At 38.4% G+C, this 23,459-nt stretch overlaps 1 protein-coding gene and 1 long non-coding RNA gene across 5 annotated transcripts; both read left to right on the top strand.

Annotated features, from left to right (window-relative positions):
• Nucleotides 1–102: 102 nt before the first annotated feature.
• Nucleotides 103–13,418, top strand: sertad4 (SERTA domain containing 4). Of its 4 annotated transcripts, XM_082153094.1 has the most exons (6): nucleotides 104–862; nucleotides 1,611–1,776; nucleotides 3,880–4,002; nucleotides 8,450–8,618; nucleotides 8,804–8,931; nucleotides 11,761–13,418. In XM_082153094.1, exons 4-6 carry the CDS (start codon nucleotides 8,465–8,467, stop codon nucleotides 12,502–12,504), a joined length of 1,026 nt encoding a protein of 341 aa, XP_082009220.1. In that variant the 5' UTR covers nucleotides 104–862; nucleotides 1,611–1,776; nucleotides 3,880–4,002; nucleotides 8,450–8,464; the 3' UTR covers nucleotides 12,505–13,418. The 4 variants fall into 4 exon arrangements, with proteins under 4 accessions (XP_082009221.1, XP_082009220.1, XP_082009219.1 ...); XM_082153095.1 differs by lacking the exon at nucleotides 3,880–4,002 and having other exon boundaries at nucleotides 103–862; nucleotides 1,611–2,444; XM_082153093.1 differs by lacking the exons at nucleotides 1,611–1,776; nucleotides 3,880–4,002 and having other exon boundaries at nucleotides 105–862.
• Nucleotides 13,419–18,427: 5,009 nt separating this feature from the next.
• Nucleotides 18,428–20,926, top strand: LOC309487331. The gene is made up of 3 exons (XR_014201829.1): nucleotides 18,428–18,629; nucleotides 19,092–19,162; nucleotides 19,687–20,926. It is a non-coding gene; the product is annotated as an uncharacterized lncRNA (long non-coding RNA).
• Nucleotides 20,927–23,459: the final 2,533 nt, after the last annotated feature.

The following is a 23,459-nucleotide window of genomic DNA, read 5'->3' as shown; positions in this document are numbered from 1 at the left end:
GGAATACCACCCCTTTAACAAACAGGTATGTGTGTGTGCGTCATATTTTCCAATAATCTCTAAAGATCATGGGAAGTCTATTGGAGACCTTTACACTAAGTGTAGGCTACAACAAGTGTGTGAGAGGATAGAGAGTGATGGAGGGACCTGTATCGCAGCCAAAGAACCAAAAATCGGCACGACTTGGCGTTCACTCCACCTTTTCTACAGGGAACACCGGAGAAAAGCGCTCAGGAGCGCGGCTGGAAAATACGGACCGCCGCTCCTGAAAGGGGAAATGTCTAACAGATGATTGGCCACGTGCCCGCCCGCTCCACTTATGCTGCGCGCTCCCGGGCGCAAGTTAACGCGGCTCCTCTGATCAAACCCAGACACACACACACACACACAAACCACCGAGGAAGCATTGCTGCTGCTGGGACAGGACGAGACTGATCCTGAGGGAAAAAACTGCTGCTGTTTATTCCGAGGAATGGGGCGACGCTGCTCGTGTCCACTGACGTTAACGAGCCCAGTTCAAAGCAAACACTGCAACGTCGCACCGTCTACCGGTGAGGTCACTGAGGCACAAAGCAGAGCGACCTGCACAGCGGAGATTCCTTCACATCACAGCGGCTTTGTTCGTGCGCTGACTGACTGCTTGCCTTTGGATGGTATATTTTCCGTAGAACCCTATCGATTATTGTAAGCCAGAGAGCCGCGCGCTGATGGATCGTGGATAAGTTGTTATTGATGAACACAGCGGGACTACAGAAGCGGAACCCAGAGGAGAAAAACAGAGCGCGTCCGTAACGACACATCTGAGTGCGCTTCACATATATATAACAACACATCTTTGACTTAGCCATCACCATAGTTAAAGGTAAGCCTGAGTAATATCTACTGAACAGATTGATCGGTTTTCAGAGTTCCGCGCCACCAGTCTCCGCGGAGGCAGACAGACATGGCACTGTGCCAACACAGATAAACTACACTTATGATCTCTGAAGTGTTACAACTATTTCGTTCAAGCACACTAGAGTACACACAGTCTACTGCGTTATGGGAAGTTGTAGTAAGGAAATATTAGCCTAAATGTATAAACTATGTGTAAACTATATATTGGGAATGCACAAGGCAAAGTGTGTAAAATTACGTCCTGTAAACACCCTTTTGCCTTCACTAGTTTATTACATGGTCCTGCAGACTGCAGAGATAAATTCGCTTTTTTAAGTGTTTTTAAAATATTATTTGATGTCTATAATATAGGCTAAGCTATACATTTAGCCAAATAAATATATTAAAACACACACACACACACACACATATATATATATATATATATATATATATATACATATATAATATGTTTTAGATAAACCAAGGTCTTTATTCCTTAATTTATTAATTATGGTGGTTTGTAACATTTACTGCAATCACACTTTGAATTTCTAAAGAAGCTATTGACAGTGAGGTCACACAATGTTCCTTTCACACATTAAAACACTTAATCTCTCTCTCTCTCTCTCTGTGTGTGTGTGTGTGTGTGTGTGTGTGTGTGTGTGTGTGTGTGTGTGTGTGTGTGTGTGTGTGTGTGTGTGTGTGTGTGTGTGTGTGTGTGTGTTTTTAAGGGCAGGGTGCCAGAATTCTGTTACTGCTTGATTCCCTTAGAAGGAGATGAAGTGTACAACATGAAAGCACAATACCTTTATAGATGGACGCAGAGTGTGTATATCTGTCCTCATGAATGCACAATTACTGCTGCACAGGAAAATTGTGCATTGGTGTCTGCATAGTGTAAGGCAATTGCACATCTGTGTGTAAGGCTATTGTTGTTGTTGTTGTGCAAGAGAGAGAGATGCTATTGTGCGTGGCTGAGATGGTATGTGTGTGTGAGTGGGATTATTTCTTGCTTCATTATCAGCAATGGGTTCACTGCGATGGCTGTGGCATCTGTTCCTGGTGCCGGGGGGCAAGAGTGTGTGTGTTTGTGTGCATGTGGGTATTCCCCCTGAGATCACTGTGCCAGTTTAAGAGTGTCTGGCATACTGCCACACATTGATCCCTCGATCTACAGCAGGCACAAAGGAAAACCCACGCAATCGTTTACCGCCTGTGGTTCTCATCAGTCCATTCCAGTCATTTGTGTCTGGGCACAGTGAGGATTTACTTCAAGAGACTTCTGAGGAGTCTGCGGGCTGCTCATAATCATCTAAAACTTTAACCAGGGCAGTTTCAGAAAACTGTGGTTTGGGAGGGACACGGCACATCCTGTGCAGATCGTTTTCCTGTCAAACTGACTCATTCAAAGGCTCACCTCGTTCAAACACCCACAAAAGAAACTGTAGATCAACATTAGATATTGTACATGGTGAAAACTGTACTGTCATCAAATTAGGTACAAACACATTCTCCACAGTCAGGTTTTTGGATAGTCGCACTACACTCTTCATCTCTCTGTCCAGGTAAATGAATTAGCACATTACACCAGCATTCAAAAGTTTGGGGTCAGTAAAAAAATAAATAATTTGTTTTAAAGAAATTAATACTTTTATTCAGCAAGGACACATTACATTGATCAAAAGTGACAAAGCTATTTATAATGTTACCAACATTTTTATTTTTTAACTTTCTATTCATCAATTATTCCAGATTTTTTTTATTACGGTTACCACAAAAATATAATTTTTTACATTAAAATTGAAAAGAGTTTAATATACAGTACAACTTACAGTAAAATCTATTTTAAATTGTAATAATATTCCACAATTTTACAGTTTTTACTGTATTTTTGATCAAATAAATGCATCCTTGGTCAGCATAAAAAGATTATTTTACTCGTTGCAGAATAATATGCTGAGTCAGTTTTTCATCCATTGTGTAGGCCTAATAATATTAACGATAATGCTAAATTAAATAATGCATTTCTGTTTTGAGTGTGAGTTCATAAGACAAAAAAATTTTTTAGGAAACACTCCCCAGCAAACATTGGTCCGACGGCTACGTCGTGTCCCTGGCCAAAAATAGTCGCGGTAGGACGGCATAAATCGGTAAAAATATGTAACAACAGACAACCGTTCAACTTTCATTTTGGAACTATTTTTCAACCATGACGGGACGTGTCGGAGGGACGTCTTTTCAACGGTCATTAAACATCCAAATGTTTCCTGGGTCTCTAAAGTTTCTGGCTGAACACAAATCACAGTCATCACAACAAAATAAATCAGAGCCCACCATGATGTAAAAGTCATGCTCATTTGATCGATGTGATTACCCGTCCCTTTTAAGTACACAGAGAGCACGTGCTGCCCTCCCTCTGTCTCAAACACACACACACACACACACACACACACACACACTGCCTCAGGCTCTGACTCTTAACAGCAGGGATGCATGGGTAGCCAGAACATTCCTTCAGCACTGATGTGGCGTTGTGTCAACACGCTCATGTTACATCGCTAACCTCACACACGCATACGCTCACACATTGCTTTTGGCTGGAGTTGATATAACTTTTCTCCTATTTTACCTGTCTGTTACACTCTTCGCTTGCAGTGCAGACATGGTATAACTTTTTTCTCTCTTGCTTTGAGTTGGAAGTAACCTAGACAAGCTGAGCAGCAACAGAGCATTTGGCAGGCGGGATGGGTGTTCCTACCTCTCTTTTTTTCCTCTTTCATTTTTTTCCCCCCTCTTTCGCTCTTTCTTTGTATGTGTGTGTGCCAGACATGTTTGGATGGATGTTTTACCTCCTCGAATGGGTGTTGCCTACATTTTCTGTCTGTGTGTGAGAGAATTAAAGAGACTACCTAATGACCTAGATTACAGACTGCAGGATGTGTTCAGATCTCCAACTCAACATTTCGATTCTTAAATAAACCTCCTCTGTCTCGCTGATAGATTCAGGTCATGGAACCCGAAACTGTTGAATGGAAGTCAAGCACACACATGGTTTAAATGCTTCCAGCAACCTCGACAGAAAGCAGTTTGTGAGCAGATGGATGATAGTTTCTGGAGAGATGTGTAAGTGTGTGTGTAATAGCCTTACGGTTGGCAAAGTCTCGCTGCGGTCTTTTCACCTTATGGTAAATTGGGGCGTCACCGCACCAGGGTGTGTTTCACACTTTACTGTGTGACTCTTTGTAGTCAATTTGGGTTCTGCATGTGTGTGCATGAACTAAAGAAGTCATTCATAAATCATAAATCATGTTGTCCTAACTTCTAAACCTGTATGACTTTTTTTCTGCTGTGGACAAATTTCAAAAAAGCACAATAACAGTATCCTAAACTAGTTCATACGATTTGCGTTCTAAGTCGTAAAAGAGCTTTTTGGTTGAACAAGTCAATTTCGTTTATGTTATATACACTTGGTGTGTATTTTTCAAACAGAATATGGTTTTCACTAGAAAGTCATAAATTCACATCAGAAGTTGTTGCCTCTGTGAACATGTGCGCAGTTTCACCTCCATATTTGTCATAAATTACATCTTTGAACTTGAGTGTTTATATCAGTTACTCATGTTTCTCATAAATCATGTGTCTGTTTCTGGGTCAGGCTGTGTGGGCAGACTGGCGTTGATGATGACTCTTTAGATCTGTGCATGTGCCAATGTGTCTCTGCTACACAGACCAAGAACAAGTTTGTGGTCGACTTTCGCTGGAGTTCTAGAATGATCTGTCAGCCTGGTGTTCCAGAGAGCAGAGCAGAATATGAGCTGATGCCTGAAGTTGTTCTCGTAACCTGATTAATTGTGCAGCGTTTCTTATATTTGCTCCGTCTCTCTTTCTTGTTTACTTTCTATTGACAAGGCAATTTGGAAATTGTTTAAATAATTTCAAAGGAATACATTTTCTGGAAGACTAACCACCCAGTAAGACTATTGTTCTTAATAAGCTATACAAAAGAAGTGCATGTCCGCAGAAGTTAGCTGAATCTGACAAAACATACCTTTGGGGGCATTAGAGGATGTTCTCAGGTAAAAAAAATAAAATAAAAAAAAGATTATAGGCTACATAATTTATATTTAAGTAACATTTTATATAATTATTTATATACATGCAATTATATATCAGCACTCAAAGATTTGGGGTTAGTAAGATTAAAAAAAGAATACTTTTATTCAGTAAGGATGGATATAGCCTAGATGTTAGAATGTTACAAAAAAAATATATATTCTTTAAATAAATGCTGGGGTGTTTTTTTCCCAACTATGCTGGGTATTCAAAGAATCCTGTAAAATCATTTAAAAAAACATTAAGCAGCACAATCATTTTCTACATTTATCATAAGAAATGTTTTTTGAGCACCAAATCAGAAAACTTGTATGTTTTCTGAAGGATCATGTGACAATGAAGACTGGACTAATGGCTGATAAAAAGCAACTTTTTAAAAATCTAATTTGAGCTATTTTTATTAAACAAATGCAGCCTTGGTTAGCATAAGAGACTTTTTTTTTTTAAATATAAAAAATCATAAAAAGTTCGGAAATATATATTTGGAAATATATATTTTTTCAGGATTATTTGATGAATATGTTGTTCAGTATGTTAACAGCATTTATTACATTTTTTTTAATAAATTGTTTTAGTAAATTTATTAAAGCATTAAAACATTTAGTAACATTATAAATGTCTTTACTGTTAAATTGAATGCATCCTTGATGAATAAAAGTATTAATTTCTCTCTTTTTTAGCCTTACCCCAAATGTTTGATTTGTATCATTGTTTTCACAAAAAAATGTTAAGCAGCAAAAACATTGATAATAATAAAGGTTTCTTGAGCAACAAATCAGCATATTAGAATAATTTCTGAAGGATCATGTGACACTGAAGACTGGAGGAATGATGCTGAAAATGCACCTTTGATCACATGAATAGATCACATTTTACTATATTCACAGTAAAATGTGTATATATGTACAGTATACACACACACACACACATATGTCCCTATTGAGACAGTTAAGTGTGAGTGAGCTTTACCAGCTTTTTATAACTCAGTAAAGAGTTAAAAAGTATCATGAGCTTTGGATGTTGTGGTTTTAGTGAGTAAAGCCAAAAACTACATTATCTCAATGGAAACCTGCAATTGTGGTTCTTGCATAGGAAAAACCACAACGGCAGAACTGAAAGCTTATCCCTTACATGATTCCTTAGTTTGGATCGCTCATTCTTTCTTTCTTTCTTTTTTTCGCTCTCTCTGCTGTTTTTAGCATCAACTGTGTTTTATAATTTGTAGTTTTAGCATCTACTGAGCTTCACAGTTCTAGTACACACTCGCTTCTGTGCCCTGTGATATTTGTGTATGTGTGCGTGTGTGACTGATGAGGTGCAAATCCAACAGATCCAGCACCTTTTTATGTTTTCTTCACATGAAAAGGAAAGTGGAAGAGATGGAGAGAGAGAGAGCATAAAAGCACAAAACGAGCAAAGAGACAAAGACAGACCGTGTGTGTGAGTGTGTGTGTGTGTGTGTGTGTGTGTGTGTGTGTGTGTGTGTGTGTGTGTGTGTGTGTGTGTGTGTGTGTGTGTGTGTGTGTGTGTGTGTGTGTGTGTGTGTGTTTGAGCAAGCTCTGCTTCTGTGTCAGCTCTCTGTCTTCTAAAGCGTAAATTCAAAGCAGAGTTGTGGGTGGAATGAGAAACAGGTAACGACAGTATGAGGGAGAGGAGGAGAGCAGGATCTGCTCTGATTAAACACGTCTCTCCCACATGAGCTCAGTGTGATCCAAACCCTGCGGACACAGACTAAAAGGAGGACGGGTTATTACAGCCGAATTAAGCTTACTTGCAAGAGGAACATTGTTTTTGTCCGTGTGCGTGCACTTTTTCTACACTTTTTTTTGTGGGATTTTTACCATTTCAGTTTTAACCGACTTTTTATTTACTTATTTATACAGCAGTCATATTAATTTGTTCATTTGGTGCAATTAATTATTAAAATTGTATTTAAAAATTAGTAAAAGAAAAAAATTATACTGGAATAACATACACTTAATCATGTCCACTAACACGCTATATACATTTCATAATAAGGAGCTTTTCACACAGGAACATTTTTTTTTTTTTTTTTTGAAAAGAAGGTTGAAAAAGAACAAAAAGCAATAAATAAAATAAAAAAGACAATAAAAATAAATATCACAGATGGAATACAAGACAAGTTTCTTGTATGAATCTATCTCAGACAGACTAACAATGATTAATGATATGGAAATAAAACTGCCAAATTTTGTGTTTATGTCAATGCTTTTTTTGCCACAAAAATGTATTACATTATCTTATTTTGGGGGCTTTTCTCAGTAAATACTGATATATGTGATTAATTTGAATAATTAAGTGACACCATATGCATTAAATGTTTTAATCGATTGACAGCGCTAATAGTTACAAATAAATATTGTTTGTTGCCATGTGAGAATTGTGTATAGTGATGCAGAACAGCCTGCATGGCGAAATAGCAGTTCAATATGTGCCAACTGAACCCACTACATGAGAGTAATAGTGTGTGTGAAATTGTCAGTGAAGATTAATGACCTTTGTAGAGGCAGTCATCCAGAACTTTCCCCCTCTCTCTCTCCTGTCACTGTGTGTGTGTGTGGTTGAACAGAGAACAAAATGATTAAAGAGAGATCACACAATAAGATAAGGTATCTGTCTTAGCAGCTTATATTGAATCTTGTTCTCTCTCCATGTCGTTATCGGAGAGTGTGTTTGTGTGGTTTTGCTCTATTAGCTGTTTTAAAGGTTCTCGATGTGTTTTTCAAATGCCTTGTTAATACAATCTTCAAAGATAGAGGAAATAACCAAAGAATGTGAAGTAGCACAGTGTTGTTGAGAGGTTGCTTTCTTTAAAGGGGTTATAATGAGGATTCAAATTTTTCCTGATCTTTTGAGATAAAAGAGTTCATTGTACTATGAAAACATACTGTAACTACATTTCAGAACTAAAAACCTGCTCCCCATTGAGAAATGCATGTATGATGAAAACAATGTAAGAAACTAGTGGAAACTAGATTGTTTTATAAAGCTGACATAAATATAATACAAGATTTGCAAAGAGTGTGTTTTTCAAGGATTGGACAGTTAAAAAATTTAACAAAAACTAATTATGACTTTATTTGCAAAAAAAAACAAAAAACATTACTAGCATTAAACTTTACAAAGGAGTGGGCCTCTGGTTTAAAAAGCAATAATTATATATCAACAGTTTTTGTCTATACAATGAATGTCAAAGGGGTCCAAACAACATTGGACTCCACTGACTTTCACTGAACAGAAAAATAAATAAATATATATATACACTGATATCTTCTTTGGTGTTTCATAGAAGAAAGAAAGTAATACAGGTTTGGAATGACATGAATGCGAGCAAATGATGACAGAATTTTCATTTGTGAGAGAACTTTCCCTTTAACATAATGATTTCATTACATGATGTTTTTTTTAGAATTATGTTTGTGTTTTTGTTGTTTAGAACTGAGGTGAAACCATGGCTTTGGTCTTATCAAAGAACCCCTTTTGTGAACCCGAGGCTGAAGCACCGCCGTCAATCTACCAACCGATCTGGGAATCAGAACACTGCAGTAAAAGCTGTGTCTCCACCCCCTCACCACCAGGGGGTGACACCCAAGGGCTCAGAGAAGGTTTGACACTAATCTCATTACTGAAAATCAGACTACCATGATCAGATGGTGCTTATGATGTTGTGTTCCAAAGTAGACGTTTCAAAATCCAGTTTTGACACTAAAACAGGCCAGAAATTCTCTTCATTCCGGTCTTTGATCTAGAAGACGTAGCCAATTAATGAGCCTTCCCATTTTGTCTCCAGAGCCCCATTACAGACGAGTTCCTGATCATGTGATGGATCGTGTGGCCATGTCACGGATCTCTTATTTCAAGAGGAAATTTGTGGAGGATGAAGAACCTGTACTGAGCTTCAGGCGTTACTGTCACACTGTGAGTCTACAGAATTCTAGCTCTACAGAATTCGGCATACAACACATCATATGTTTTTCACTTTGGTAATTCATAAAATTATATGAAGTTTGGACACTTGGACTAAGTTTTAATATTGTAAAGGTGTGGTCACATTAGTCAAATTGCGATCCATTGACTGTTGTCAATAGTGTAGTTATGTATGAAGCACATCTCACACAGAAGTCACTTTCAAACCAAGCAGCTTTCTTTAGGTTAACACAGAGAATTTGCATGACCATACTTTTGAACCCATTGCAAAATCTGCACACGGAAATCGTTCACCCTGGCTTGAAATGACCTTTTGTGTGGATTCCTAATGGATTTTGCAAACAACAAAAAATATTTTTCATTTTTACTTTAACATTTAGGGTGTGTTCACACTTGGCAGGTTTGGTTTGATTAAAAACTCTGGTGCGATTGCTCTGTCAGTGCGGTTCAATTGAATAAATGTGAACGCTGCCGTCCAAATCTTGGTGCGCACCAAACAAGCAAACCGAGACTCATGAAAAGGTGGGTCTCGATCTACTTCCAAACAAACTCTTGGGTGGGGTCAACTGAAATATGAATGCAACACGGACCAAAGACATCTAAACAAACCAAAAACAGGACGTGATGTCACAAGATGCGACCCTAAAAAAGACAGAATGCTCAGGCATTACACTATAAGCATCGAAAACTCCGTCTCCTTGTAGCAAATCTTCATTTGTGTGCAACAGAGGAATTCCTGGCACTGTTTTGACTCCTTTACAGATTTTATAAGCTCTTCATGAGTTCTCAGCTCATAAAAATACCATTATATGTACGCAAAATATATGTCATAAAAGCTGTTTTGTTTTTTGTATCTTTAGCTTCTGTCTTAAAGGGGACCTATTATGCCCCGTTTTACAAAATGTAATATAAGTGTCCGGTGTCTCCAGAATGTGTCTGTGAAGTTTCAGCTCAAAATACCCCACAGATCATTTATACCATGTTGCAAATTCCCATTTTTGAGTGGAAAGAAAAACATGCTGTTTTCGTGCATATATCTTTAAATGCAAATGAGCTGCTGCTCCCCACCCCGCTTTCCAGAAGAGGGCGGAGCCTTTACAGCTCGTGCCTCGGATACTCTGCCAAAAATTAAAACATATGTTTGCTCTATTTCTATATCTATTTCTATATCAGTATAAACTTCTGATAGATGGTTTTCTGAGCGCACACATCCGAAGCACGTGCACAGAAAGCTGGATGTCAGACGGCACGTCCCGTGAGTATTAAACTAAGTTCTCTTCCTGGTCGTATTGTGCTTAAACTGTCAAATACAATGTGCATGTGAAGAATCAGTGGTTAAAATTAATCTTTACCACGATACCACAGCAGTATAATCCTAAACTTTTGCTGTGTTCTCAAATCTCTGAGTTCAGTCATTCACGCTAGAGCTCGGCTAATATATGCACTGTTATTGATACAGTTTCCACATGTTCACCGCAATAAATTAGAAAAATACTCGGTAAATAAATAAGTACAAGTAAAGTAATCAGTTTGTTTATGGACATGCACTTGTTAATGCTGATGGTGAGGAATTACAGTTGCAACATCTCATAATCTACCTCAAACTGAGTAGTGTATCACTGAGAAACGTCCTGCTCGAGTTGTCCTTGCGATGGAGGTTCGGGTTGAATAACTGGTTCGTCCAGTGTTTCATCATCGCACTCGCGCTCGGATTGATATGGTAAAATAGATGGCATTGTTCGTTACTGTGTTTAGTTTACGGTGTAGGAAGCCTCAGGACAAGCAGAGCTGACGTTGTTATGCCAGTGGGCGTTTTCGACACGGTAGACCACAACAGACTGAGCTGTCAGGCCAATCAGAGCAGAGCAGCTCGCGGAAAAAGGGGATTTAGAGAGATTGATTCATCTGACGAGTCGTTTGAGAATCATTGAAAATGTAGTGATGTGCAAATGTGTTTTATGAGAAAATTAAACAGTTTTTTTACCTTTGAGGCATGTAAACCTGTTGTAGGAGACTCAAAACAACATTAGCAAACTTTAAAATAGGATAATAGGGGCACTTTAATAAGAAACATTTCTTACTTGAATGCTGCTGTTAAATGCTCTGGGCGAGGAGATAAACATGGCGGACTGTGTAAAGGCCACTCAGGGCGGGGTCTATGCTAATAGGGCGGAGTCCGTCAGTAGTCATGGGCTTCACATTGCAGTAACTACAAACGGCTTATTCTGAGACTCTGCTCATGATTTATGGGGATTTTTACATTTATGTTCAAACACCATGTAAAAGTGATTTTTTGCATAATAGGTGCCCTTTAAAAATCACAGTGTGAACACTAAGTGAACTAGGACTAAATGTATCATTTTCTTTTTTGGTCTGGACCAAAAGAACCAAGAGAACTGAACTCCAAGTGTAAACACACCCTTAGTTTGACATTATTTGGATCAACTCAGATTTCAGCTGTTAGAAAGCTGTATGAAAATACAAAAGCTAAATACATTTTCTCAGTCATTTTAAATTAGTTTCTGCTCATACTGCATTTTTACGCAGATTTCAGATTGTCAGGTTTTTTTATTCAATTCGGTTTTAGCTTTTAGTCACATTTTATTGGACGGTCATATTTTTGCACTGCTAGTTTTATAATAGCTTTTGTTTTTTCCTAATTTACTGTATATCACTTTATGACACTGCGCAATGATCAGCGAACAAAACAAAACATTTAATCCATAGATTTGATCCCCACAACACGTAATGAATCATAAAGGTAAACTTGATAACTGACCTTACCTCACTTATGAATGCTCATAGTGTCTTCTGGGCCAGCAGGTGTCACCAGTCCTGGAGGAGCGTGCTAACATTCTCCGTCTCTCTCTGGAGAAGCTGCGTTTCATGGATGATCCTGAGTCTTTCTTGCGGCGGTCTGTGCTCATCAACAACCTTCTCCGGCGTCTCAGAAACGAAATCCTCCTCCAGAGCGACTGGTGTTTCCCATCAGGTCAGACAACCATGCCTTGTCCCCTCCAAACCCCAGCCACGAATACACCACTCCCACCTCCTGCCCTGCAGCCCTGCATGACGCCGCCCGGGCCGTATCGCAAACGCCTGCGTCTGCTGAGGAGGGAAGGACAGGAGTGCGTCCCAGCCTGCTGCTGTTTATATGCAGCCGGACGTTACCTCCAGCTCCCCCTGTCTGTGTACGAACGGGACGTATACTCCAACTCTCGCCCTTCTTCGTCATCATCGTCGTCGTCATCATCATCATCATCATCATCAGTTAGATTTCCACAGCTGCGTGAGGTGGAGGATGAGGAGGAGGAGGACAGTGATGAAGAAGAGGACTCTGTGTGTCCTATGGTGGCTCTGTGTCAAGCAGAAACCAGAGAGCAGAACAGGACGAGCGATGGTCTCCGGCCGCAGAGCCACAGGGATGACAAGAGCCTGGAAAAAGAGAAAGAAAAAGGGAAAGAGAGGGTTAGAGGAGGGGAGGTTTCACAGCGGTGGCTTTCAGACACTATAGGTGCTGGACACCATGGGGCCCTCGCTAGGGCTCACGCCAGGGGAAAATAACAAATGAACACTTGCTGTGGAAACAAAAGAAGAAACTGGTTTCCAGCAGTCTCCTAGATCAATTATACAAACCAGAATATCAGTGGTCAATGATTTTGAATTTTATTGTGCATTTTGTACTTCTGGATTACACAACACCACACATCAAAAGGGACAGCAAATTCACATATTGCTCTGTCTCTTGTGAAAACCACCATACTGTGCCTTAAATGCTCTTGTTTAATCTGTTTGCTGTGTTTGTGGAGTTTGTGGATATTTGTGACTGAACCACAGAGACAGGCACCATGTGAAGTGGAAAAAAAGACAATAATAATAATAAAATGTTCAAAATTAAATTTTGTTGATATCATAGGCACTTGAGAAATGCATGACATGGGTTGCTTTCCATGATTATCATCACATTTACATGCAGTGGATTTTAGCCAGAATGCATGAGGCCCTGGAGGTGGCCAACATTTTTAGAACAATCATATTCCCTTTAGCGCCCTTAACATTTCAGACATTTACATATTCAGGAATCAAAACGCATAGAGGTATCTCTATTAGGATAATTGACACTATCACAGATGACAGCTTCCTGTACAGATACCTCAGTGTCCATGTTTATCTGTTGTCTTGAGGTCCACTGAGTCCAGTGATTCTTGGTACGAATGAGAGAATCTCCATTCACTATCAAAGTTTTTATTTTCATGCACTTTTTTTTATATTGGTTGTTTATGCGTTTTACATTTATTTTTTTATTTCTAAAAACACAAAATGGGAGACCCTGAGACAAGCGCAGAATTTATACTGGCAACAATGCTGGTAGGAAATGAAATGAAATCTTAAACATTGTTCGGGTTTGAATGTGTGTGTGTTTTTGTGAAATGTGTTAAGAATAAAGGAATGATCCCGAGCCCACAATGTTCCCTTTATCTCCTTGTGATGTGATTATATCTGGCACACAGCTTATTTCTTTGGATTCACGCACACACATTCTCTCTCACTCATTCTCTCTCTTATTACTCTTGCTGTCACCTCTTCACTTCCTTCCTCTCTTCTCCATTATCACTATGGAAACAATGTTTACTGGAAAAGCAGTCTGGGATCCCCTGAGGCGAAAAAAGGTTCATGGCAAACACACACACGGTCAAACATCCACACATTCACTCAGTGGTTATTATGAACACACCCTGAGATGAGATTCTTTTAGATGGAGCACACTGCTTCTGTTAAAGTAGCAGACATAGGATGATGGAATTATTTGTAGTTGTTGTCATTTTAAGTTATCTTAATCCTGAGTCGTCAGGTTTCAACATTACACTTAACATTTGTAAATATTGTAAACATTTGCATATTTATGAGGTTCTTACTGTAGCATTGCTTGGAGAAGTACAGCCGTGACGAGTATGCAAACTGTTTAGGTTTCAATAGGCCTATCTGTTTGTCTATCAGTAGCAGTCGCTACATAAATCCGCTTTAGTTTTCCTCGAATCTTCTGGAAAATCCACATTTTTCCTCCACCCCATGACGCTTTGCGCGGATTACGGGAGTAACTTCCGTTAAACTGTAAACAGCGAAAGGTTCGCTCGAACGCAAACTAGAGATTCTACTCACCTTTCAAACATCAAAAATTAAAAAGACATTTAAAACTGTATCACAGACCATGAATAACCCCTAATTATTTCCGCAGACATGTTGTGACAGATAATAAATATCAGCAGCATTTCAGTGTGAGACTCAATTGACACTGTTCTTATGCTCTCTTCTGTCAGTTTTATTCACACACTAAATACCGTTTTGGCGCTCTTTAATGTACCTCAATTCAACTGGCACGTGAACTGATCATCTCTTCCCATTTACTATAGTTATAGCACAAAATAAACATGAATGAACATCAGAGAGGGTATGAAAGATACAGTAGCCTACAACTTGTTTCATGTAATCACTCAATCAGTGTTTCAACAGTGTTAAAGTGTTTCAATATTTTACTTACATTCACCTCAGGAAAGCGATGACCAGCATAGTTTGCTAAAAATTTAACTCTAGAGGAGCATTTAGCTAAATATGCACTAGGCTATTACATAGGCCTATTCATTTTATGTTTACTCGAATATAAATAATATATATACAATATTAGAAACCACCCCTCCCTCAGCAATAATTCTCCCTTCAAGCTGAAATCAAAAGTTGCCAGCCCTGATTATATTTACCTGCTTTAGAAACATTCCAGTAAAAACTGCTTATAGGGATTAGAAGTGAAAAGAGGAGACAATTACACTTTAAAGCAACCGTGTGAAAAACCTGGAAAGAGACGTGAGGATTTTGGGTGTAAAATGAGAGAAATTTTCTATAATTATTTTTACATGCTATATTTTTCAGTGCACTTTATTTAGATTTTTTTTTTTTTTACATCTTTTCAGACCCATTTATACTGATGTAGAAGTATGTTTTGTTATGAATGTGAGGAAGTGAAATTATAGAAATTACAGTAAAAAAAAAAAAAAAAAGTCAAGTCACGAGTTTGTGGCCGAAATGAGCCCTTGATGTGCACTTTTATGAGCCATCGATGTGCAAGCAGCATTACGTCACAAAAGTCTGGACTCGGAGGAAAATCTCAAGAATCCTCTTAATGGAATCGACTCCAAGCTTTGAAGTTGACTCAATTCCCAATGCCTTGCAAACACAGAATCAATTGTTTTGGGGACCGATTAGCTCTCTTTCAGAATTACAAATGTGAAACCCTGTATAAAAAGTGGATTTAACAAAGGGTCATATAACCTTATAAATATAAAAATTAAGGAATCAACATTGATTTTTGCCACTCGTGCTCTTTTTCTCATTTCAAAATGTTTTGTCTTTCTCAGTCTCTCCTGAACCCTTCCTTCCTAACATATTGTTGCAGTTCAATCATTTTTTCGCTCACTTCCCCCCTCCCCCCCACCAATCTCCTTTTTTCATATCTCTGCAATGACAGGTCTGGCTGCGGTTTTGCTTTATTTGAGGAAAGTGTTCCCGGTCTGACTAATGATGCAGGATTCGGGAGCTATCAGACAGGGAGAGGCATTTTTCATCAGGAAGAATGTTATTTGCAGAATTTACACACTGTTAAACTAACAAGACGTAAACAAAAAAGGTTCACACTTGCTGAATTCACTCAAATGTCACATGAGTCTAATTTCAACCATGACAGCCGGCCTCAGCATTCACCTCACCTTCCCTGGGGCACCATGGCAGTTTGAGAGAGAGGAACTGTGTGTGGGTGTGTTGTGATGCACAGTATGACAAGCATCATGTCATTGTCAACACTAATAGAGGAGCAGAGGAGCATGATGCCTCTACTCTCTCTCTCTCTCTCTCTCTCCTTCTGTTCTTCCAGGCGTAGAATCTGTCTAATGCTACTGGCTCAACTGTCATCCATCAACACATATCTTTGGCAGTTCAGCGTTGCCATGGCAACTGCCCCTTGTCAGGCAGAGGTTTTAGATCAAAAGGCATTCAACAGCAGCTTTCACGATCCCGCCCCTTTTCCCCTCATCACTGGTTGTCTTCCTATTTTCTTTTCTTTTCTACTGTCCAGTTGTTTCATCGCTTATCTGCTCCTTCTGCTTATTGCTTTAAAATATCTCATCAGAAACATTGGAAGGAAATGAGAAATGTTTGATTTTTAGAAAAAACCTAACCCCAACCCTTAACCTAACCGCCACTGGGGCGTAAGCAGGTCGAACAATAACGTACAAATGAGGTAGCACAAATACGAAGGTTGGCCACCAATTCGCCCAAATGTGAAATAATCACAAATGATGTGATTTCTGAAATCGAAAGGCATGACGCGACACAATATCAGCCATTCAGAATATACGTATAATTCCATTAAGCATGATTTTTAGACCAGATTTAACATTAATGGAGCAACCGAGCGCAATACCACATGATAATGTGTGCATTTAAATACTGAACAAATTCACTTCAATCATAGTAACATTGTAATGATCTTCAATGTTTATTCACAATTTATTTTAGTCTTTTCTATATAATATTGAATGTATACAGACAGATGTCATCTATCAGTTGTCCTTCCTTCTCTCTTACTGCCTCAAGACCAATCATTTCAGTTGGTCGACCCCAGTGCAGTGTTTTAGAGAGAGGGCATGTGGTTAAAGTAAAAAAACCTTTGAAATCGTTACAGTATTTTAAAGAGCACGTCTCATGTTGAACTGATATTTTGATTTCTAGCTGACTGGTTTTACTGATATACAATAATCCAGTACATCATGAGGTGTTTGGTCACTGGCCACAGATAGATGAGTTGCAGAAACATCACAATAGATCCAGCATTTAAAACAGTTCTGAGTAATACAGAACAGAGTCATCAGAATCTTCAGTCCTATTCCACCAGTTCTATTAAAGCACATGAAATGAATCTAAAAATACTTTTATAATGTTCCAGTCCTCTGCACTGACATGTTTCATGTATTGTACTATATGTGTGTTGCGGATGGGAAGCTTGTGTTATATGTTGTGTGATCTGTGTGCACAGAAAACACAGATTTATCAACAATGTGGTGTTTATCCACCTACCTGACACCTGTCCATCACCTCAAAACACAGACACAGCAAGAGAGCGCAGCAACTTGAGGTGAGACTTTCTCTTTCTAATTTGAATCAAAAGGTACAATTAAACATAATATAAGAGCTTTGAGAGGTGGTTACATCCAAAACTCAACCATGAAGATGACAAAAGGGATATGTGACTTAGAAATAATTAAGTCACAAATTACAGATGAAAGTTAAAATATCAGTGTACTAAAAATAATTATGATACAAGTGGTGAAAATTAAGGCAAAATGATAATTATTACTTATCATTGTTTACTTTTACTGGTATAGTTTGAAATACTTACTGTATTTTGTGTACTTAAAAAATATCATCATTAGATTCAAATTTAGGACAAAAACAGGGTGTCTAAACTTTTTTGTTCTTTCTAAGGTTACCATAATTCTTCTTTACAGTCAATTTCTTAATATGAATGTAATGCCCGTTTGTTTATTTCTTCCCAAAAGGAGATATTTCTCTGTGCCCTCTGTTCTCTTGATCTTGACTGTCTCCTGTCAGTGAAAGCTAAAATCCATCATGAAGGACTGCTGGACTCACACCTGAAGACCATGCCTCTACTTCTCCATCCAGAGGCCTTTCCTGTGTCCAAGCGGCATGTTGCTCTAACACTGTAAGGTGCGTACGACCGCTGGGACACCTGGCCTGTCCTACATTGTACATCTGGGCTCAAACTGTCCATCTCCTCCAAAGGACCTATCCAGAATCTTGACTCACAACCTCCAGCCTGAGAGCCATTCAGACTTTTCTTATGCAAAAATATGATTATAATAAATTCAAAGACATCAAAGATGTTTGATATTTTGAGCCTATTTTAGATAACTTTTCATTTGCCAGGCTACTCCAAAGAGTTTGCTGAGTTCTGCTGAGTTTCGGAACTATCTAAAAGTCTGATAGTCTGTGATCTTCTCTTGTTTGGTGAATTATGCCTTTGAAAATTAGCCTATGTTCTTCGTGTAGTGTAGCCTATTCCAGGACGGATAGATTTAAGATATAATCCTAATCTCTCTGTCCATCTGATACAATCAGAAATAGCTATGGCATGCAAGAATGACTTTGTGTATTTGCTTTTTTCAGTGAATAGCTAGTCTTCTTTCCATTTCCTACGGAGCCCCAAAAGGGACATGGTGAAGGAAAAAAAAATATGAGATGGAGGAAATATTATTATTTTAAAAAACTGCAATTTAAAAAAGGTTTTGCGAGCGAAAGCAAAGTTTATCGGGGGGATGCAAAGGTTTTGCGAGCGAACGCAAAGTATTTACTTTGTCTACAATCATGTACCTTTAGGGACTCCGTAGTTCCCCTCTCTCATTTTACTCAAAAACGAAACTCAACCAGAAAGTGCAAACCGAAACTTATAACTTAAAACCTATAGCCTATACACCGTGACATTTTCAGTGATCCTGCAAGAGCCTGAGAGCTAAACATCAACGAACTGCTGGAGGACAATATTTGCTGAAATCATTTTAACATTTAAAAGAACGTTTTTTTCCCCTAGCTTTCATTTGACCACTGGACAAAGATCTAGGACGGTAAGTCTGTGCAGTTGTCTTTTCCGGATGTTTTAAGTAGACAAAATACAAAACGTTTCGTAAAGTTTTTTTTTTTTTTTTTTTTTTTTTAAGTAATTTTTTCTATAAAGGATTTGATAGGCTATAGCCTACCTGATGAAAATGATATCCCATTCAAACTACAAATACTCATTCTAATCACACAAAAACAACTGGATTAAAAAGGAACTTAAAGTTATAAAGGATGATTAGGCCTACTTCTTTCTAAACTGTAAAAGTGCCTCTGTAAACTGTTTACACACCGCTCACTGAAACAAAACTTTTTAAATTACATCATAATCTAAGGTGTAAATGAGAGGGAGGAGATTTAGGTAAAACATTCACTCCAGGGTTCTAAAAGACCCCTCCACTTCTGATCACTGTTTATTTTGGGATAATGACTGTACATTGCTCCTCATAAATGACTGCTGTATATGATGACAGTGTGGATCATCCCAGTGGAATTGTTTGGTCTGCTAGAGAAATCTCTCCACCTTCTCAATGGACACTCCATTGTAAGTACACTCTGAAAATTGATGATGATCTGCAAGAGGAAGTTAAAGGAGCCGTATGTAAGATTGTGGCCAAAACTGGTACTGCAATCACTTTCAAATTATTGTAGAGCGGTGTATCCCCTCCCACTCCCCCCTGACTCGAGGTTGCCAGATAGGCTGCAGGATCCAGCAGGAACCCTACGTAGCTGTGGTAACTAGAGCAGAGCTGGCAACCCCGATGCCGAAACACTACTGACTTTGTGATTGGTAGATAGGTGGAGGGTGGCGCTTTCAGGCCAAAACACAAGATGACATCATCAACATCAGTTGAGGGCTGCAACTTCACTTTTTAAATGACAATATCCTGGCCGGACTACTGTTGTCAGTGATATAAGTATTTGAAATGAACATGATTTCTTAATGTCTAGTGACATATCAGGGCCATTTTATGATTAATTGAAAAACATTTCTTACATACAGCTCCTTTAAACATTAATGCATATAAATGTGTTTATAACAATTATTTATGTTTTTATTTTTCCAAGATGTTACCCCGGTTTTCAACCTGTCACAGAAAACATAATGTCTGTGATGCATGATCTTAAGGAAAAGAACTTTGCCGACAACACCCTTCTCTCCAACTTGGACTTTGCTGAGAGATTCCTTCGAGACCACCCTCTAAAAAAGAACTCAAAATTGTTGGTTAAAGGAAACTACTCTTGTGTACAAATTGGTCAGTGTAAAGAGACGCTTTTTACTGTAACATCAGAAAACAACCAAGCCTGTGTCAATGTCTGTATCACTATCCACAGCAGAAATATCAACAAAGTCCCAATTTATTCCATTAATGCCTCTCACTTTTTCAACCACTCTTGCCAAGATGAGTTTAACTCCTGTTTTACACAGGCTCAAGAAGCTGTTAATGAGGGTGTGTCAAGACTACACATTAAATGCAACAGGTTCTCAGTAACCTACACCACCTTAGAATCTAGATATCCAGGCACAACTGTGGAAACGGAGTGTCATTTAAAGCTTGAGAATCTCACTGCTGAGGGTTTACTGAACAAAAAAGTCTGGCTGCAGAAAGAGAAGCCCACATGTCACGGTTTGATAGCATGTCTGGACTATCTCATAAAGCAATACCTTACCACAAGATTTGCTCTAAAGTTCTGCTATAGATTTGTCATACATGCAGACGAAGAAATAATCAAAATCACTTCAGGTGAAAATGAGTCCGGTTTTCTACAAGAGTATGTATTGCTACATGATAATAGGGGGATCTCAATGTTTCCTCCAATACTGCGATAGAAGCTATGACAGCACTCCAGAATACTGCAACATATTTTGTTTAAAAGACTTGATATCACACACTGTATATTTACAGTATGACTAAACTGTAAGTTAGTTGAAAATATTAGCCCTCAAGTAATATATCATACAATGCCATCACCTCTCGAGTCGGTAGAGTATATGCAATGCCTATCTTTTGTTTTGTGCTTCTTTTTTTATTTGTGACAAGCAAATTTTTTATATTTACATTTGCATGTTTTCCTACTTAGTAGATTCTATTATTTTGTACTCAGATTATTAACAATCATTAATATAATAATAATAGAAAATGTGTAAATAACCAGCTTGATTCTTTGAAGTTCTTTATCCTGCATGTAGTTTGCCTTCAATTGTATTACGTGATTTACTGTATACAGCAATGTACAACAAAAAATACAGAATAATCGTTTTAGGAGTTGCAATGAATTTAAAGCATAATAAAACAGTATGAAATAATTCAGTAGTGTATGCTTGAATGATTGTGTGGATGAATACATGTTCCCTATCTTTCAGCACTAAAACACATCTCAATTCTCAGTTAAAAATACCAGTTGAGTTTTGAATTATTTACCTGACTTCCGTCAGCTGCTTTCATCTATGGTATTGCTGTTAAAAGAAAGAGTGAAACATCCAGTAAGACACAAACCATTATATTCAGTTACCTATTACGTGCATATGATAAATCACATCACACCAGTCTGCAGAAAAAAAAGAAAATTGAAATGCCACATCTGCGAACACAAGATTGCCCTTCAGAACATCTAAAAACACACACTACCTCTCCTTAACCACAAGACTTAGACTTGCTCCAGAAGGAATGACATCATTCTGTTTCATAAGGGTTGTGAATACAATATAATTGTTTCCAGTTTTTCTCTCTCACACATATAAAGCAGTACATTGTACAGTTACATGAGGCCTTGTATTGAAGGGTGATTTGCACTAACTTTTAAAATGTCTTAGGTAAAACTTTTTTACAGTCTATGGTTAAAAGATGATTTTTCTTTTCTTTGTGTAGCTCTGATAGTAACATGACGCCCCCTGCTGTCACTGAGGAATACTGTAATAAAACATTTTCTCTCAAATAAGACCACAATAATCCCCCAAATACATTCCATATCTTAACAATGTCCCAAACCATACAATCAAAGATTTCAATATATTACATCATAACCAATACTTTTAAATGTCGACAGTTGTCTCATTTGTGACATTTTTATGTCTTATGTGGTATAAGAGAAACATTTGAGTCGAATTCAATTATCTTTCCTCTGAGCAATTAAATTTTCCTTGTTGGAAGAATTGATTAGATACAAATGATGTAGCCTAGTTATAGAGAAAGAGAGATCTGATTTATTACAAATCATGTTTTTTTTCAGCTGGCGTATGTCCATAGAAATCATTAAAGCTTTCACATGTCAGGATTTTATAACAGGTCCTCTGAGGACAAATAGTTGTGTGTGTGTGTGTGTGTGTGTGTGTGTGTGTGTGTGTGTGTGTGTGTGTGTGTGTGTGTGTGTGTGTGTGTGTGTGTGTGTGTGTGTGTGTGTGTGTGTGTGTGTGTGTGTGTGTGTGTGTGTGTGTGTGTGTGTGTGTGTGTGTGTGTGTGTGTGTGTGTGTGTGTGTGTGTGTGTGTGTGTGTGTAACAGACATAAGTGAAAACAGGCTGGCTGTCCGCTGGAGCTCAGTTAAAGCTGTGGAAGAGATAGACATCTTCAGTCAATTACACATGCTTTTGTATAACATTTGATCAATATACCATGTTTGTGCAGTCATCAACTGCAGGAAACCCATTTGTGAGATTGTGTGCATTTGCTTTTATTTGTTCCCCTCTCGCAGACATTGTGTTGTAGCACTTACCGAGTCAGTTTCAGAATGAGAGTTTGAAACTCTGAAACTGTCCATGAGCCACCAATCTATTTAAAAAAACACTATGTAACTGTAATGTTGATTAATAAGACACAGAAAAAAAAAAAAATATATATATATATATATATATATATATATATATTTTCAAAACAATCCCCAAATACACTTTGGTAAATCTTTTACCCTTATGTCCGAATTTACAGTACACATAAAAGAATAGGCAAAAAGTACCTGGATGATCTACTTCTTCCGGCGAGATTCTGAAGTGTGCATATGATGAACATTTTACTATCCCATAAGGCCACTGGAGAGGATTTATGAATCGTAGTAAAGCGGGTAGGTCACATAATAATGACAACATGGCGAATGTAGTACGTCCAGATTACATTCTACTACTACACACATTCATATAGAACATCATTTTTTAGCAGTAGTGGATTAATTGTTCAAAATAAGTACCTGGCCTACTCAAGAGATTACGTGATTTCGGACGCAGCCCAAGTGCACCACAAAAAAGACACTATACACTATGCACTTTTAGTATGCACTTTACTCAACTGTCTAGTATATGAATTTGATAAGGTTATTTTATCATCCAGCAACAGAGTCAGATTGTCTTCCACTACATAATTAAAGCTGTGACAGTTCAGTGCATGAAGGGTCCAACATTCCACACTTCCTCTGCGTCCGAAAGTGCATACTGTACAGGCCAGGGGTGTCCAGGGCCCCTGGAGGGCCACTGTCCTGCAGAGTTTAGCTCCAACTAGCCTTAACACCCCTGCCTGTAAGTTTCTAGTGTGTGTTTCATATTGCCCTTCAGAACTGTGTCTCGCACGGCACATAAAGTAAGAGCATGATGAGCTGGTTCAGGTGTGTTTAATTGGAGTAGCTCTGCAGGACAGTGGCCCTCCAGGAGCAGGATTGGACACCCCTGGGACAGAGGTTGAACATTTGGTTTGAAACATCAACGTTCTCATTGCATGTAATCTACAGCGTCACTTCACTTCCAGTCACAAGTCCCCTCCTGTGGCCTCATGGGATAGTAAAGTGTCCATCGAATACACACTTCTGAATCTGGCCGGAAGTATTTGTTCATCAGGTACTGTACTTTTCACTTACT

This window comes from Leuciscus leuciscus (assembly GCF_965113295.1).
Source record: "Leuciscus leuciscus genome assembly, chromosome: 22".
NCBI lineage: Eukaryota > Metazoa > Chordata > Actinopteri > Cypriniformes > Leuciscidae > Leuciscus > Leuciscus leuciscus.
Note: the sequence above shows the minus strand (reverse complement) of the source record. Positions and strands in the feature narration are given on the sequence as shown.

Coding starts and splice junctions, on each gene's coding strand:
- sertad4 (XM_082153095.1), top strand. CDS start 8,465: ATGGCTTTGGTCTTATCAAAGAACCCCTTTTGTGAACCCGAGGCTGAA. Junction 8,619..8,803: donor CACCCAAGGGCTCAGAGAAG/GTTTGACACTAA, acceptor TTTTGTCTCCAG/AGCCCCATTACAGACGAGTT. Junction 8,932..11,760: donor TCAGGCGTTACTGTCACACT/GTGAGTCTACAG, acceptor CTTCTGGGCCAG/CAGGTGTCACCAGTCCTGGA.